Below are 17,447 nucleotides of genomic sequence, written 5' to 3'. Positions count from 1 at the left end.
AGCAACACCTCACTCAAAGTTTATAATGGAATGTAAATAAAACAACATACACATTTAGTCAGAGACGGAAAATAGTCATACTTCAGCTAACTGGAGATTCACACACAACACAGCGCCCCTCGACACCGCGAAAAACGATTTTCAACCAGGCAGATGCCATCAACGAAAGTCAAAAAATAGCTGAACGGCATAAAATTGCTGTACTTTTGAAGATCTTCATCCTTTTGTGGCTAATCCCTACAGTCCCAGATTTACAAATGGAATGGTCTACTTCCGTACGTATACAAGATCCTTCCTCTTATATCCCAACATAACACTAGTCAGTCCTCTATATGGCGCGTTTGATTCCAGAAATAACACCGACTCCTCTCCAACTCAACCCACCAACTGGATACCAAAGCGACTCAACAAAGACACACCTAGCTAAACCTTGGGTCGAGACCCACATCTATCAAACCATACGTTTCTTACATTCCAACCTTCAGATAACCCACAGCACCGACCTAATATAGTAACATCGGAATCACAATCTTTAGAGACGGAAATAAACTGGTTTTTCAATACCCAGACGAAAACAACGAGGGAAGCGCGCAGTTCATTCAACGAGCACCACAAAGACTAGAGTCCTGGCTGACACTAGACGAACACGAATGATCTTCTCTTCATTTTCACCAACAACAAAATCGAAACAGAATTTCTAAAGACTGTTGACATCTAGTGGAACCGCCATAGAGAACTGCATCTGGGTCTCAACATCACCTATTATGCACTTCACACATAGAAACATTCCTTTTGGAAAGATCCCAAGACCCTCCAAAAAATGTTTTGCTGATGGATTGGTGCCCCTCTTGGAGTTTTCGCACCTGCCAAACTTCGTTCTGTTATGACTCGCAACACGCAATCTGTTCTAAACAATCTTTAGAAACCATAGAGCCATTTTATGCTCCAATATATCCCTACCCATGCACTACTGCAATCCTAAGCTTCGTGGCCACGGGGCGGAGCTCTGAGTTACAGGCACACTTTGGGCCACCTCAAGTCACTCCACTCCAAACTTTCCGATACTCGCCCCTATCCTACAAAGTTAACCGGAGGAAAGCAGTGATATGGATTGCGGAACGCTAGGGTAGACAACGCAACATTATCGAGGCGCGGTAGCATAGGATCCGGATCTGGTAGTTGATTAGTATAAAGCCAGTTAAATCATAGAGAGGTGCGACCGGGCACTTACGAACACTAAGCGAGCCACCCGGTTAACCTATTTCGGGAACACATTAGTACCCAGGGGGCACAGACAACCCTTTTCCAGATGACGCGCAGCCCACCCCAGCTCACCACGGCATAATCACTACCACCCAGCATCACCACTACCACGCCACTCTCATATACCAGCCACATAGCCGGACCGACCAACTCAACGAGCGCGTCACACAATGCTCTACACACTCCTGTTTTAATGTGCGTCACGCTAATTGCACACTGCTCGCACAAGCACAAACGCAAGTGACTCACCCGGGTAGGCGTACTGGACACCTGCTGCATTGGAGGAGAATGCTGCTGTACGACTCAACCACCATAACGTTTGCGCGACTTTGCCCTAGCCTGCTTTCTTTCCTCGAAACACCTCTTGAAAGCATCGGGAGAGGAACACTTTGTCTTTCCCATTTTTGTTCAACCGACGACACTGGCCCTCGTGCTCGATCATAGTGGTTATCATGAGATGACGTTTTTATGTGAAAGGATGACCGTAGAGTTCAATCCACACCTCACCCCCCCACCACTACTCACAAAAACTTTCCTAATAACACTCAACCCACCCAGCAGCATCCATCACCTCCCACGCACACCACATAGTTTCACCATCACCGTCCTCCAGCACCTGCTCACCACTCACCCCGACCACCACGCCTCACCACCACGAACTTCTCACCCTCACCACCACCCACCACCGCTCACCCCCCCACCACCACCATCACCCACCACAACCACCAGTCACCCCCACCACTCCTCACCACTCCCCACCACACCATCACTCACCCCCATACACCACCCTCACCACCCTCACCACTCACCCCCCCGACCACAGGCGGTTGAGAGTGTTGGGCCAGTTACCGAAAGCTGTGGTTCAAATCCAGAGCCGACCAGGTGAAAAATATGTCATGTGCCCTTGGGCAAGGCATTTAACCTTAACCTTAACTCTGAATTAGAGTGTCTGCTAAATGACATAAATTAAAAAAATCCTCACTCTTTTTCTGGATTCCACAGCTCTGCCCTCTCTGGCACGGGATGCCATGTCCGCGTACTGTTTCTTGACGTTGTTGATGATCTCGTCCATGTCTAGAGATCTCTTGTTGCTTTCCTTCACGACCACCGTCTCATTCTGGATATGAGACTCCAGCTCCTTCAGCTCCTGTCACACCACAGCCAGGACAACAATACTACATTAGAGAAGGAGATCTGGGCCTCCCGAGTGATCTAAGGCACTGCATTGCAATGCTAGCTGTGCCTCTAGAGATCCTGGCTCGAGTCCAGGCTCTTGTCGCAGCCGGCCGGGATCGGGAGAGCCATGGGGCGGCCGCACAATTAGGGGAGAGGTTTGGCTGGCAGGGATGTTCTTTCTATCGCGCACTAGCAAGTCTTGTGGCGGGCTGGACGCAATGCACGGGGTGAACGCGGTCGCCAGGTGTAACGGTGTTTCCTTCGACACATTGGGGCGGCCTGGCTTCCGGGTTAAGTGGGCATTGTGTCAAGAAGCAGTGCGGCTTGGCGGGTCGTATTTCGGAGGACGCACGGCTCTCGACCTTCCGCCTCTCCCGAGTCCGTACGGGAGTTGCAGCGATGGGACAAGACTGTAACTACCAATTGGATACCATGAAATTGGGGAAAAAAAGGGGTAAAGAGAAAGACATCTGGGCTGCGTCTCATTCCAGGTAACTGCCTCCTTCGCTCTGCCCTAGTTGGCAGATTTGAGATTGGTTTGTGCACTGGGTAGGTGTCAGTTGCAATAGTTCCACCAGGCCATGCAGTAAAGAGAGTTTGGCAAACTTTTACACTGGACGCCATGTTAGGCTATATATGGTTCTGGTTCCACCTAGCCTCTGATTGGCCGATGGGTGTGTCAGTCAGCCTACTCTCATCATAGCCCTGCCTCATCAGAAGTCCAGTTCTCCATCAGGTCTCCAGTTCCAGAGCCAGATCCACGGCTGCCAGTTGGCCTCATCCCACATCCTTCTTGTTGATCACAAAGTCATTCCCCAGATCCGACTTCTTCTGGATCTCATCCTGGTACCTGGAGGACCACAGAGTGGATAATGAAGAGGATGTTGTTGTTTTGATATTTTACATTTTAGTCATTTAGCAGACGCTCTTATCCAGAGCGACTTACAGGAGAAATTAGGGTTAAGTGCCTTGCTCAAGGCACAGGCAGATGTTTCACCTAATTGGCTTGGAGATTCAAACCAGCAACCTTTTTGTTACAGGCCAATGCTCTTAACCTCTAGGCTACCTGCCGCCCAGGTATGATATGACTGAGATGGGAGCTCAGGTAAGCGCACACACCCGCAAGCATGACACCACACCCAACCACGACACACGCACACCACAACACGACACACCATACCACAGACACACCACGACACACCCACACCACGACACGACACACCATACCACGACACACCCACACCACGACACACCACACCACGCACACACACACACCACAACCCACGACACACCAGACACACCACACAGCACCCACGCACCCACGACACACCAACAACACGACACAACGCACGACACACGACACACCACACCACGACACACCACACGCCACACCAACGACACACCCCCACACCATGACACACCAACACCAACGACACACCCGCCACATCAATGACACACACACCCACGACCACCATCCCACGACACAACACACCACACCACAGACACACCAAACACACCACACAATGACACACCACAACCATGACACACCCACGCCCCACGACACACCACGACACACCACGACACACCACCACCACACACGACACGCACACACCACCACCACACCAACGACACACCATACCACCGACACACACACCACACCACGACACACCAGACACCACCACACCAGACACACCACACGACACACCCACGCACGACACACCACACACACACACCACGACACGACACACACGACACGAACACTACGACACACCACACCATGAACCACCACACACACCACGACACACCACGACACACCACACCACACGGATCCCCAAACCCTTTCACTGACATGTCAATTTATCATCCTACTGTCAGAACATCTGCAGCTTTGTTCCCTCTAACTCCTCCAAGTCAGACACCCTAGCATAGCGTGCCTGTGTTGAGCTGATCCAGACTGGGTAAGAGCCCAGGATGGATGGGATGAATGGGCCCAGCTCCCTAAGGGTTCCCACATTTTTCCACTCTCAGAGCCATGTCTGTGGGTACTGTGCAACACAGAGGTCCATGGTTAGGGGGTAGAGTGGAGTAGAGGGGCTGGGCAGTGTACACTGACACAGTACATTTACCTCTCCCCACAGACATAGTGCAGGGCACACCAGAGCTTCCCTGTACATACTTAACTCAACCAGTGGACAGAGGCTTATGTAAGGATAAAGATTAGCACTCCGACCCTTGAGGACTGGGGACCCAGGTGGAAAAATGCTCCGTAGCCTAGCGTGAGAAAACGCTGTTTTGTCACTTTAGACTGATGAGGTTCCTGTTGTGGACTGTGGCATTTCCTGGAGGCCTGGTGACCCTGTACAATATCTAAACTATGATCTATATTATACAATTGACTGTCCTAGTTTTCTCCCCTAGGCCTGCTTCACAGGAATCATGTGTTGGGTGGTTTGTTAGGGCGTCCCTGAAATGGTAAATACATTCATAATTTAGATCTATCTTTTGCAGTGCATGTTGTCCAATTCAATGCCATTTCATACTGTGTATTGTATTGTATTCCATTCTTTCTGTTCTATTCGATTCTATTAACTCTTAACTACGAAAGGCTCTGTGAAGTCACTGACTTGTTGCGTGTCTGGCCCACTTCGTCCTGGCAGCGGGCCACCTCCTGCTTCAGTTTCTGTTTGTCCCGGGCCAGGTTCTCGATCTGCCGCTGCAACTCGTTGGCCAGCTGTTGGACCACAGCGTCCACGTTGCCTTGGTAGTCCTCCTGCTCCTTCAGGATCTTCAGGCGCGTGTCCAGGACCTTGTTCTGCTGCTCCAGGTTTTGCACCTAAAGGGAGAGGGAGAGAGAGAGTATATTGGATCAGAAACTCAATCACGGTTGTTTCATCTGAAACCAGTCAGAGTAAACTACAATGATTTATAGAAGGAAAAAACTCCTATCCATTTTTTTATTCATGTCACTGGGGGATTGTGGGTTAAGATTTGTAAGCCTCCACTTCTCTGTTAGCAGGAATTTAATAGATATTGAAAAAGTGACTCTACAACCTGTTAGTCTTGTGGGATGCCATTGTGTGTGTGTGTGTGCGTGCGTGCGTGTGTGTGTGCACTTATGTGGAGCCTCAGTGATGAAGGGTCTCATTACACTAACTGAGCAACACCAGATCTGCCCACAGCTAAAATTCCACCGTGTGTGTCTGTGTGGCAAGCACACTTTCTGGCTGCTTGGTGGCAGCAACATGCATTAGGTTTCACCCAGACTCTTATGGCCGTTAAATGTAGAACCAATGTGTGATTCACTACAACATACTCACACTATGGTCTGTTAACAACAAATAGGCCCCCACACTCACAAATGTAATCCAACAAAAATATTATATAATATTGACTAAATCCAAGTCCAAAAATCTCTAAAAGAAAATTGATTTGGAAAATTTGCAAGAGATTAAAAATAATTCCATTTTGAAATGGTATTCTGTTATTGGCCACAAGGTGGCACCTTAGCAGTTGAAAACGCCCTATGATCGAAGGAGAGAGAGAGAGAGAAGAGAGAATGAAAGTGAGAGAAAGAATGAAAGAGAGAGAGGGAGTGAGAGAGAGGCTCAGAACGCGAAGCAGAGAGCAGGAGACTCTATGTCTGACAGGTTTTCTTTACAGGTGTGAGTGATGGTGATGAGACCGCTAGAACACCTCTCTCTGGGTAGAATGTTTTGGCTACATAAACCCCGCTGCTGGGATGATTACAGAGGCTCTTATTTTACTGAAGGTAGGCTTCTAACTATGTAAAGGTGGTAATGAAGTATAATGACAGTTAAGTAGAATGTATAAAAACGTAGGCCTGTAGATAATTAGAAATATACATTTGTTTTTTATCTCAAGATGTGTTTTGGGTCTATCTAATGGAATTATTACACAATGAATTGGAAGAAAATGCATAAATTAAACATCAAATCAAATATCATATGGCTGAAATAATTATGTAGGAGTGTCATACAGGTGTTTCTCTATTACCAGCAGACTTCAGACAGACCTATTGCATCAATGTATTGATTTAGTAAAATTATCAATCCAATCAATAATAATAATAATAGAATAATAAAATAGCACACCTTGTCAATGAACGCTATAAACTTGTCGTTGAGTCCAACCATCTGGTCCTTCTCCTGGCTCTTGGCTGACTGGTCCTTCGGGTCCACCTTCGGGTTGTTGGGCTCTAGAAGGTCCTTGTTAGTGGTGACGTTCGGGTAGCTTTTGGGCTTGTTACCGGAGGGAGTGTCGGACTGGCTGCTGTATCCACCTGGTTTGGACATCTTGTCTTTGTGTTCTTGTCAGAATGACAGAGAGAGAAGGAGTCTCAAGTATCAGACTCAGAGTTTAGGGAAAGGCACCTCTTCTCAGGTTATCACCTGATTTTAAGGTGGGCAAGGACCAACCCTCACCACTCAGGTGTCTGCCTCTGTCCAATCAGCTGAGGTGGAACTYTAAATTTCATAGTAAAAACAACAAAGTCACAAAGGAAAACTTGAATGTTTACTCTAAACCTGTTTGCCCGGGGGTGTGCTGGACGTACTACAGCCAATCGTATCTTTGGGTCCGGTTTCAGGTGTTGAGCAGCGGTATAAAAACAGTCCCTCGCATCTCTCAATCACTACCTGTACAGGTGACTATCGGTTCTACACTGCCTCTCTATTTTCTTTCTCAACTCACCCATTCAACCAACTCCTGCCATGTCTAGTAACAGAGCCTTTAGCATGTTCGGTGGGGCCGGGGGAAGAGGCTCCAGGGTGTCCGTGGCCAGTCTGGAGGGGCTACGGAACGCGATGCGTTCTGACCCAGAGAATTCAAAGGATGTCTCTCCTGCCCCCGGGCCCGCCCCGGATGATAAGAAGACCATGAAGGGTCTCAACGACCGTCTGTCCGGCTACCTGGGCAGCGTGAGGAACCTGGAGGAAGCCAACAAAGATCTGGAGGACCAGATTCAGGACATCTTGGACAAGAGAGGAGACCCCAACGGCCGAGACTGGGATGTGGTTGAGAAACCRTTGAATGACCTCAGGAAGAAGGTGAKTTTTCAMTCAGTTAATTATTTAATATGATTAATTAGACTGATTTATTCTGCATTTTTGCCCTTTGAATGATCAATGTACAGTACTGTATGTCTATGTCAGCTGAGCTTATTCACCTGATAGTCACTTGATCTCTGTCTGTGAATCGTTTGGTGTGTTTACTGAATTCTCAATAACTGGTCCATGTTCTCTCGGTTTCAGCTCCGTGATATGACCATGGATAATGCACGTTTGTTACTGCAAATTGACAACACCAAACTGGCCAATGATGACTTCAAAAACAAGTGAGACATGACATGCTATCAATTTATTATAGAAAAAGACCTGGAGATTTATTTAACCTTCAATTAATAAAAAATAGAAATAGGACAAAAATACACAAAATAAAATTAATATTATTGGATTATTATTATTATGTCATTATAATAAAAACATTTATGAAAATGGTGCTCATTTACATATAGCAGTCTTTGCTAAAACCCAATGGGGCTTTTTACATTGTATGGGGCTAAGAGAGACATGCTCCTGTCCTCTCCTCTGCAGGCTGGACAACGAGAAGCAGGCCAGGAAGACTGTGGAGCGGGACCTGATTGGTCTGAAGAAGATGATTGACGACACCAACCTGAACCGCATGCAGCTGGAGAGCCAGGTCGAGTCTGTGAAGGAAGAGCTCGCCGTCCTCAAGAAGGACCATAAGGATGTAAGGGCACACACTCATTCACCCACTGTTCCTGGAACAGTGTTGAGATTYACCTCATAATGGTTAGGTTTATAGCTGGGAATAGGAGAGATGATCCTAGAGCAGCTTTTACTTGAAATAGCCCATAATAACTACTGTATTCTCCCCTGCTGCATGCAGGACGTTGATGAGCTGCGTAAGAAGATCAAGGACTCCAACGTCCTCGTGGAGTTTTGACTTCCCAGGACATAACCTGAGTGATACACTCAACAAGATCCGCTCCCAGTACGAGAAACTGGCCAAGAAGAACCTCAAGGATACCGACGACTGGTACCAGAGCAAGGTATGAAGATTTACTTCCTTATCAATGAACCACACTAATTAGTTTGTTCATTAATTATCTAATTCCTTCGCTTGTTTCATTCCTTAATTAATTAATGTCGCTCGCTCTATCTCTCTCTCTCTCTCTCTCAATTCAATTAAATTTCCTTTATTGGCATGATGTAACAATGTACATATTGCCAAAGATTTACAATATTAACATAATTCAAATAATAATAATCAATATTGTCAATGGACAGCAGTAACTACAATAATCAAGGGTCAAAATAACCATACATTGAACAATTACAATAAGTATATGTTGGTATGTCAGACACTGACTCATCTTATGGCAGGCAGCAATGTACTGTAGTGCGCTGCCAACCCATAGCTCTCGCGTCCTCCCCCAACAGGACGGGCAGCCTATTCTCATCAGAGAGGTCTTTGAACCTTGAATAAGGGTTTCAAATTTGACACTCTCTAATTGTTTATATTTTTTTTACATTTTGTCAGGAAATGCAGCTCTGTCTCAGGTTCTGCTGTGGGGCAGTGGTTGCACAGCCTTTCCTGTACACGGAGCCAGGTTTTCCTGGGTCTACCCATCTCAATGGCAAGGCTGTGGAGACTAACACCAGGGGCTGAGGATTTTTATAGAATAGTGGCCAATTCATCGATTTAAATATTGAAGAGCGCAGGGCTCAGATTGCAACCCTGGTGAAGGCCCCACTACTGTTTAAAAGATTAAGTTATTTTTCTTGCCAATTTTGAATCTCAATGTATTCCCAGTATACATTGAACTAATTATGTAAATATGTTTTACCCATTACACCACTTTCAATAACTTCGTAGAACAGTCCTGTATGCCAAATAGAATCAAATGCTTTTTGGAAGTCGATAAAGCAAGCGTACATTTTGGTATTATTTTGGTAGACTTGTTTATCTATCAGGGTGTGTAGGGTGTAAATATGATCGGTCGTGCAATGTTTTGGTATAAATCCAATTTGGCTTTTACTCAAGACATTGTGCTTATTAAGGAAGTTTAGAACTCTTACATTTATAATACTACAGAAAACCTTCCCAGGTTACTGCTACACACAAATGCCTCTGTATTGCTAATTCCTGTCCTTTTTTTTTTTTTAGGTTTTTCCAATTTTGCCAGAAGTTGTTTGTGTTTATGGACTCCTCAATTAGTGTCAGCATCTTGCTGTTGTACAGTGCTTTTTTGGTTTTCAGTTCTGAGTTTGATTCTCTCTCTCTCTCTGACAGTTTGACAGCATCAAGGTAGAGGTGGTTCAGAATACTGAGGCTCTGCATTCAGGCAAGAATGAGCTCAAAGACCTGCGCAGACAGAGACACCTCCTGGAGATAGACATACAGTCTATAATGACCTTGGTAAAACATACCTACCTGCACCATCTCTCTCTCGCTCGCACGCACGCACGCACGCACGCACACACACACACACACACACACACGAATTTCCGGCTGAAAAGACTACATTCTGTCCCCCTGTGTTGGTTTTGGTATGTCATCATATTGTAGCCCATGTAAATGATGCTATAGTAAAACACTCACATCACCTGACCAGTGACATCACACACACCGGACCATACCCAACATAGGTAACCCCCATACATCACCTGTACTGTYCTACATGCTTAGAAAAAAGGGTTCAGCTATCCCCATAGGAGAACCATTATTGGTTCCAGGTAGAACCATTTTGTGGTCAATGTAGAACCCTCTTTAGAAAGGGTTCTACATGGAACCAAAAGGGTTCTACCGGTAACCGAAAAGGTTCTTCAAAGGGTTCTCCTATGGGAACCGCCGAATAACCCTAAATAGCACCTTTTTATCTAAGAGTGTAGGTCAACTGTAAACTGGGTCAAGGTAAAGCTGACCATGCTAAACAGGGGTCAACTATGCACACACACATCCCGTAACCTACAGAGAATGCAACACCTCTATATAGGGATGTAACATAGCTGTGTTGTCGACACACATTCCAGCCAACCTGGTTATTACATTGAACTCTGTCATTACGAACCAGACTGAACTTCATGACCTGTCATCAATATGGTCGCCACCTGGAACATATGTGAACTTGATTTATCAACAACAACTAATACAAAACAGTCCAACATCTGATAGCATTTCACAATGCTTGGCTGGGTGTCTTTATAGTCAGGAAATACAAATAAAAGTAGTGAGTTCAAATCGATTTGATTGGTCCCTGTGCCTGTCCGTCACATCTGCTCACAAATTGATTGGTCTCTTTCCTTGTCCGTCACAGGTCCACTCCCACGAGGAATCTCTGAAGGACACGGATGGGCGGTACAACCGTGAGATGACCCGCCTCAATAAGATCTCTCTGCAGTTGGAGGGAGAGCTGGTCCAGGTGAGGACGCAGGTGGAGAGGCATGCGGATGACTACCAGGAGCTGCTTCACGTCAAGAAAGCTGGAGGCGAGATCGAGAACTACCGCAGCCTAATGCACGACATCGCCCCCGACGACAGGTGAGCTAACAATGCACAAACCCAGAGGGAATGGGGGCTCAGTACTCATGACTTGATGTGGGTTGTCATAGCCAGTACTCCCAGTAGCCCATGGCTTATAATGAGGTACCTATACATAGGATCAAACAACATTCAGTTTATTTAGGGTCTGTAGCTGCAACACATTTGCAGTAAACCTGGTATTACATTTCAAGTTGCCGGTTAAGTGGTGTAATTTATCTCTTCCCTAACAGCGTGGGCTTTTCTTTAGAGCAGGCAGTGAGTTGTGGTAAGTACTGAACATCGGCCCTACTGAACCATCTGATCTGATGTATGGGGAGAAGACACCAGGGAATCAACATAACATTATATCTCTGTCCATCTAAGATGTCTCTGTCTCACGGACCAATCAGTCACATGCGCTCCAACACCACTCCAGATTGCTGTTCATTCTCAGTTATGACTAATATCACTCTGTCTGTACTACCTACCTATGTCACTGTATAACTGCATGATGTCAAAGACAATGTTCTTAATTAACATGTTGTAGACAGATCCATAGTATTCTGATTGTGAGTTGTTCCTTGTACGATTGTAGACATTGACATTTTGATTCCAATGTTATGTGGATGTGTTGCAGGGTGGTGTCTATTCAATTCATACAAACATCTGATTCAAGTAGGATGTGCAATTTGATTTGAACATGGCCAATACTATACATTTCCTATTCAAATTGTATGTCTTCATCTATTAGAGTCTGGTGGAACCGTCCTGATCACGCAATAGCTCACACTCTGATTTACACAGACAGAATGGTGAGCGTAGCAATCAGGATGGTTCCACAAGGCTACTTCAATTCCTCAACTGAAAAACATCCTACAAAACCTTCAGACTGAGATCTTCTTCCTCTTTCCTGACTCCAATCAGAGCCGCCCCGCCACCTAAGGAGCCTTGATGAAGGATGAGGTGGATGGAAAGGAGGTCCCCAAAAAGACAGAAGCCCCAGCAACTCAGAAAAGTCTCCTCCAATCCAAGAGGCCCCACAAGAAGACAGAAGCATCTGCAACTCAAGAGGCCCCCACAAAGAAGACAGAAGCCCCTGCAACTCAAGAGGCCCCCACAAAGACAGAGGCTCCTACAAAGGCAGCTAAGGCTGAGACCCAACAACCGAAGCAGGCCCCAGCTGAGAGGATAAACCAAAGAAAGATTCCTCTCTTGTGTCTCTTCTCCTCCTCCGATGCAGACAATAATGACCATAAAGAGAAACCCATAAAGAAGTCTGCCCCCTGAAACCCCTGCTCACCTCAACCCCCATCCCTCTAGTCTTTTCTCTTCGTGTTTTGAAGCCCAGCATCGTAACTAATGATGTTGTGTACAGTGTGAAATAGATTTGTGTTTGTTATTCCCTGCATTCTTTCTCAGAGATGTTTCTCTACAAAATAAATACGTTCAACACATTGTTCTTGACTCTGTATCATCAATGTCTTCCAGTTCTCTTGTTCAAGACAATTGAAAATTGTTTTTATTACCAATGAGTTGTGCAATATTCCCTGGGTAGTAAGGCGTAGTGTTGTAGTGGTGGGCCTAAACGGCTGGACTGAAAATAGTGTCTGTGTGTTTACTGTTCACCACAACATTGACACTGATCTGAGAAGTGAGGACTGGAGTTCTGAGGAATTGGATCTAAATCCAACAGAGCTGTTTTCACAGAGAAGCTAAAGTGAAACAAAAGACAATGCAACAGTAAAATGTCGTCTCCCATGAATGACCACTACAGTTGATGACATATAAGATTAGATTCTGTGAAAACAGGACTGAGGCCAGGTATCAGCAGGTAGCCTAGTCAAGCCAGACGTGTTATGCCATAACAGACATTCTGATGACCTTATTCAGTGGTGTAAAGTACTTAAGTAAAAAATACTTTAACTACTCTTAAGTCGTTTTTTGGGTATCTGTACTTTACTATTAAAATTTTTGACAAATTTTTATTTGCTTCACTACATTCCTAAGAAAATAAGGTAATTTTTACTCAAAACATTTCCCTCACACCCAAAATTACTCGTTACATTTTGAATGCTTAACAGGACAGGAAAATGTCTCAATTTATGCATTTATCAGAAAACATCCCTGGTCATTCCTAATGCCTCTGATCTGGCGGACTCATTAACACAAATGCATTGTTTGTAAATTATGTGTGTTAGAAAACATGAAAATAGTTCCATCTGGTTTGCTTAATCTAAGCCATTTGAAATGATTTATACTTTTTACTTTGATACTTAAGTATATTTAAAACCAAAATCTTTTACTCAAGTAGTATTTTACTGGGTGACTCACTTTTACTTGAGTCATTTTCTATCACAGTTTTTGCGATTGCTTCCACACTTGAAGTGAATGCTTAGACAAAAGCATCACACTAATGTAACCATGCCTTAAAACAAGGCACCAAAGTACAAACCCATTTTCTGCTTTGCACTTTGTTTGTAATTCTGCAAACACTTTCAAAAACATACACACTGTTTCTTATATTAGACACTTCGTTCAAGAACGAATCTCTTGCAATCATAGGGAAAACATTCTATTCAAAATGCAAAACATACCTGAAATTGGCAACACCACACACACACACCACACACACACACACACACACACACACACACACACACACACACACACACACACACACACACACACACACACACACACACACACACACACACACACACAACACACACACACACACACACACACCACACACACACACAAACACACATGAAAACACTTCTACAGTAATTGAACACCAATTAGTCTGAGCCTTGCACTACAAATAGACCTCAGGTAAACTCACCTCTTTTGTGAGAACTTTACAAACATGTAAGCATTGAGAGCGAGAGAACAAAGAAGGGGACCAGGCAATAGACGGCGACATATTTCCAACAACATTAGGGCCACTTTGGTGGACCATGTCATAAATCATGGCCTGACGATGAGGGAGGCTGGGCAGGAGGTCCCGTCCAACCTGAGTCGCTACACCGGTAGCATCCATAATACGGACATTTAGACTGGAGAACAGGTATGTCTTCAACTTTCTACATTACTGTACCTATGTAATTGTTGCAGATTCTGCATCACAGTACAATACAATGTAGTCCTACAATATTAGGTCTATGCTCCTCAGTGAACAAAACAAATGGGTATAGTGCTGTTAAGTACAGTAATACAGTTTTGATGTTACTGTGTACAGGATGTAAAAAAGAACCTAAACATAACATCACATTCTTGTATTTTCTACAGAACTACCAGACTGTCACGTCTGCTCCTGCTCCTCCCCTCTGATGCTGACCTCACCAGAATACTAACCACCGGTCCTGGAAATCAGCTTTGCGCGAACCCGTCATTACGCACACCTGTTAATCATTATGATTCACACCTGGACTCCATTTCCTTCATTTCATTTCCTCCCCTTTATATGTCACACTCCCATGTTCACTCACCAGTTGGTATTGTTCTTGTGTATCGGYGTTCTGCCTTATGTTAGTGTCGTGTTCTTGGTTTGGTTTTCTTAATGTTTTACCTGCTTCCGACTCACGGCCCCATCACAACGACCTGAGGGTGGAAGGCAATGTTTGTTCACCCAGGGACTGGCCATTGTCAATCTAGTGTTGGCAAACACCATCTGCCTACATTAGTTTTCCCAATTGATTACACACTAAAATTGGAGCTTGAAACGCAGTCACCGAAACCTGAAACTCATTTACCAAATCCCTAAACCACGTCTTCAAAATTGCAAACACAATTCCTGCTTTACACTCAGTTTTCAATTCTATATCTCACTTTTTGCAAAACACTACACAGTTCTCTACATTAGGCACAACATTCAAAATTAAGCTCTCTTTAGTCCCTTTGGAAAGCTCTATACACCAATTTGCAACTCTCTCATCACAGGTGTAAACACTAGTTGCTGAATTGTTCACTTTGAAATCAGAGCTTTAGCACTATAAAAGGCCACAGATGAGCTCTCCTGTTCTGGAAGTCAATGGTGAAGGAGTGAGAGTAGGAAGGACTGTCTCAGATGAGATCAGGGCCACATTGGTTGACCATGTGCTCAACCATGGATTGAGTATAAGAGAGGCTGGGCAGAGAGTTCAGCACAACCTGAGCCGCTACACAGTTGCATCTATCATCGTACATTCAGAAATGACAACCGGTAAGTTACCTACCATCTACACTATGCTCTTTATGTATGTATACTGCAGTCTGACATATCAGTAGGCCTATGTTTCTCAGTGATTGTTAGTCAATGTTACAGTAATGTAATTTCATATTGAAAGAAAATAGATTATTTTAGTTTACTGTAACCAATCACATCATATTTGTGGATCTTCTGCAGAACTGAGAGACGGCCAGGCCATGGTGGGAGACACCGGCTGTTCACACCAGAACAGGAGATCGCTATTGTGAACATGGTGGTGGCAAACAACACCATTAGACTACGAGAAATCCAGAACCACATAATTGCAGACAACACAATATTCAGTAACATTCACCAGGTGGGCTTGTCTACATTGGACCGTGTATTACAGCACAACCAAATCCGGATGAAACAGGTTTACGGGGTGCCATTAAAGTGAAACTCAGAGGGTTAAAGAACAGAGCTATGAATATGTGCAAGTAAGTACTATACTGTGAATTTACTACCATATCAGCACTGTATAGACACATTACAGTACTGTAATCCAGTGTATTGTGCCTCACCATATTGACTGCTCTCGGTCTATGTCACATTGTCTTGTCTGTTTCAGAGAGTCTTGGAGCTGGATGCCGCTGCAATTCAGTACATTTATATTTACATTGAGGCTGGCTTCAACCCAGCCAGAAGAAGGGGACGGGGACAGAAGATTATTGGCCACCGTGCCATTGTGAATGTCCCGGGACAGCGTGGAGGGAATATCACCATGTGTGCAGCCGTTAGCCAGCGAGGCGTCCTCCATCACCATGCCAACCTTGGTCCCTACAACACCGTCCTTCTCATCACATTCCTGGACACACTACATGGCTTCCTCATTCCAGCCGAGCAGAGGGGTGGACCAGAGCAGCCCAGGTATGTTGTCATCTGGGACAACGTGAGTTTCCACCGGGCTGCTCTGGTACACAACTGGTTCATCGACCACCCACAATTTATTGTTCTATACCTCCCACCATATTCCCCATTACTAAACCCTATCGAATGTTTTTTTTCGGCATGGGGATGGAAGGTGTATGATCGCCATCCCCTCCATGCCTCTTCTCCAGGCAATGGAGGATGCATGTGGTGAAGTTGATGTGGGGGCTTTCGGATCCGTCACTCCAGAAGATTCTTTCCCCGCTGTTTAGCCAGGGAGAACATCGCTTGTGATGTAGATGACGTGCTGTGGCCAGACCAAAATAGGAGGCAGGATGCAGCCTAATGTCTTTTTCCTTACATTTTGCATGTGTTTTTGTCTTTGTTTAGAGTTTTGAAAGAATGAGYCACTTTCATTTTTTGTACAGAAAACCYTTTATCTCACTGAATGTTTTTCCTGGTTTTCTCCTGTTGGGTACGGAAAGTGTTACATACAAAACACAAGTGTTCAAAATACTGCATTTTTGGAAATAAATGCAATGTTACTGTATTGCATTTGTGTGTGTTTATGTATATTTGAGTAGGAATACATTACTGTAACAATCTTTTACAACTGGCTACAGTGTAACACTGAAAATGCAAAAGGCAAAAACCTAATGATGGGATATTCATACTAGTGTTTTGTGTTGAGCACATCAGTGTGTTGGTAGACAGATCTATTCATATGACGTGTGTCATTTTGATGCAAAAAAACATTTTGGAAAGAAAACAGTATTGAATGCAGTGTTTGCTTTTGCTAGAGATTTGTAGAGTTTAGCATTTTGTGTACAGAGTTTGGGGACAATGGGCCAAAGATTCAGCAAACGTGTGTAAACAATTGTGGAAAACTGTAACTATGAGAGCAAATCATCGCAGATCACACAACATTCCATAATATCAACCGTGTCATTATGTCAACACTGCCACATCTTGCATCAACACCAACTCACGATGAAGCAGCTGTCCAGGGCTCCATTTGAGAGGAACAGTGTTAGAGTCAAAGACCTTCGCTATGACTCTAAGTGTCACCGCACTATACAGTAATGGCAGTAGATTGTGTYCTATTTGCACTGCATAGATACATTCAGACAAATCAGTATGTGACCTAGGCAGGTGCCACCATTCTGGGTGTGGGGGAGGGGTCTGTGGGGGCCCCTGCCTTGCTTGTAGTTTGACTGAATGTGTCTGACCCAACCCACCCCCATCCTTTGTGTGAAAATGTAGACATTGTAGTCCTGTGTTTTGAGTTACGCCATATCACAGTACAGTGTCTGCATTTCTGTTTCAGAGAGTCCTGGACTTTGATGCA

General features: G+C 44.8%; 1 protein-coding gene, 2 long non-coding RNA genes and 1 pseudogene across 3 annotated transcripts; 3 read left to right on the top strand and 1 right to left on the bottom strand.

Moving 5' to 3' along the window:
* Positions 1 to 2,241: 2,241 nt before the first annotated feature.
* Positions 2,242 to 6,752, bottom strand: LOC112077622 (intermediate filament protein ON3). Its single transcript, XM_024144111.2, is given in 5 exon segments — positions 2,242 to 2,272; positions 2,274 to 2,412; positions 3,135 to 3,289; positions 5,064 to 5,272; positions 6,552 to 6,752. Coding segments are annotated over 5 exon segments (735 nt in total).
* Positions 6,753 to 7,169: 417 nt separating this feature from the next.
* On the top strand, positions 7,170 to 11,345 carry LOC112077621 (keratin, type I cytoskeletal 18-like; annotated as a pseudogene).
* Positions 11,346 to 11,934: 589 nt separating this feature from the next.
* Positions 11,935 to 12,461, top strand: LOC139026433 (uncharacterized). The gene is made up of 2 exons (XR_011478206.1): positions 11,935 to 12,019; positions 12,056 to 12,461. It is a non-coding gene; the product is annotated as an uncharacterized lncRNA (long non-coding RNA).
* A 2,037-nt stretch (positions 12,462 to 14,498) lies between these two features.
* Positions 14,499 to 16,993, top strand: LOC112077625 (uncharacterized). The gene is made up of 3 exons (XR_002895444.2): positions 14,499 to 15,205; positions 15,389 to 15,669; positions 15,801 to 16,993. It is a non-coding gene; the product is annotated as an uncharacterized lncRNA (long non-coding RNA).
* Positions 16,994 to 17,447: the final 454 nt, after the last annotated feature.

The sequence above is a fragment of the Salvelinus sp. IW2-2015 genome, unplaced genomic scaffold (genome assembly GCF_002910315.2).
Source record: "Salvelinus sp. IW2-2015 unplaced genomic scaffold, ASM291031v2 Un_scaffold4772, whole genome shotgun sequence".
NCBI classification, from domain to species: domain Eukaryota; kingdom Metazoa; phylum Chordata; class Actinopteri; order Salmoniformes; family Salmonidae; genus Salvelinus; species Salvelinus sp. IW2-2015.
This window is presented reverse-complemented; position numbering and strand designations above follow the sequence as displayed.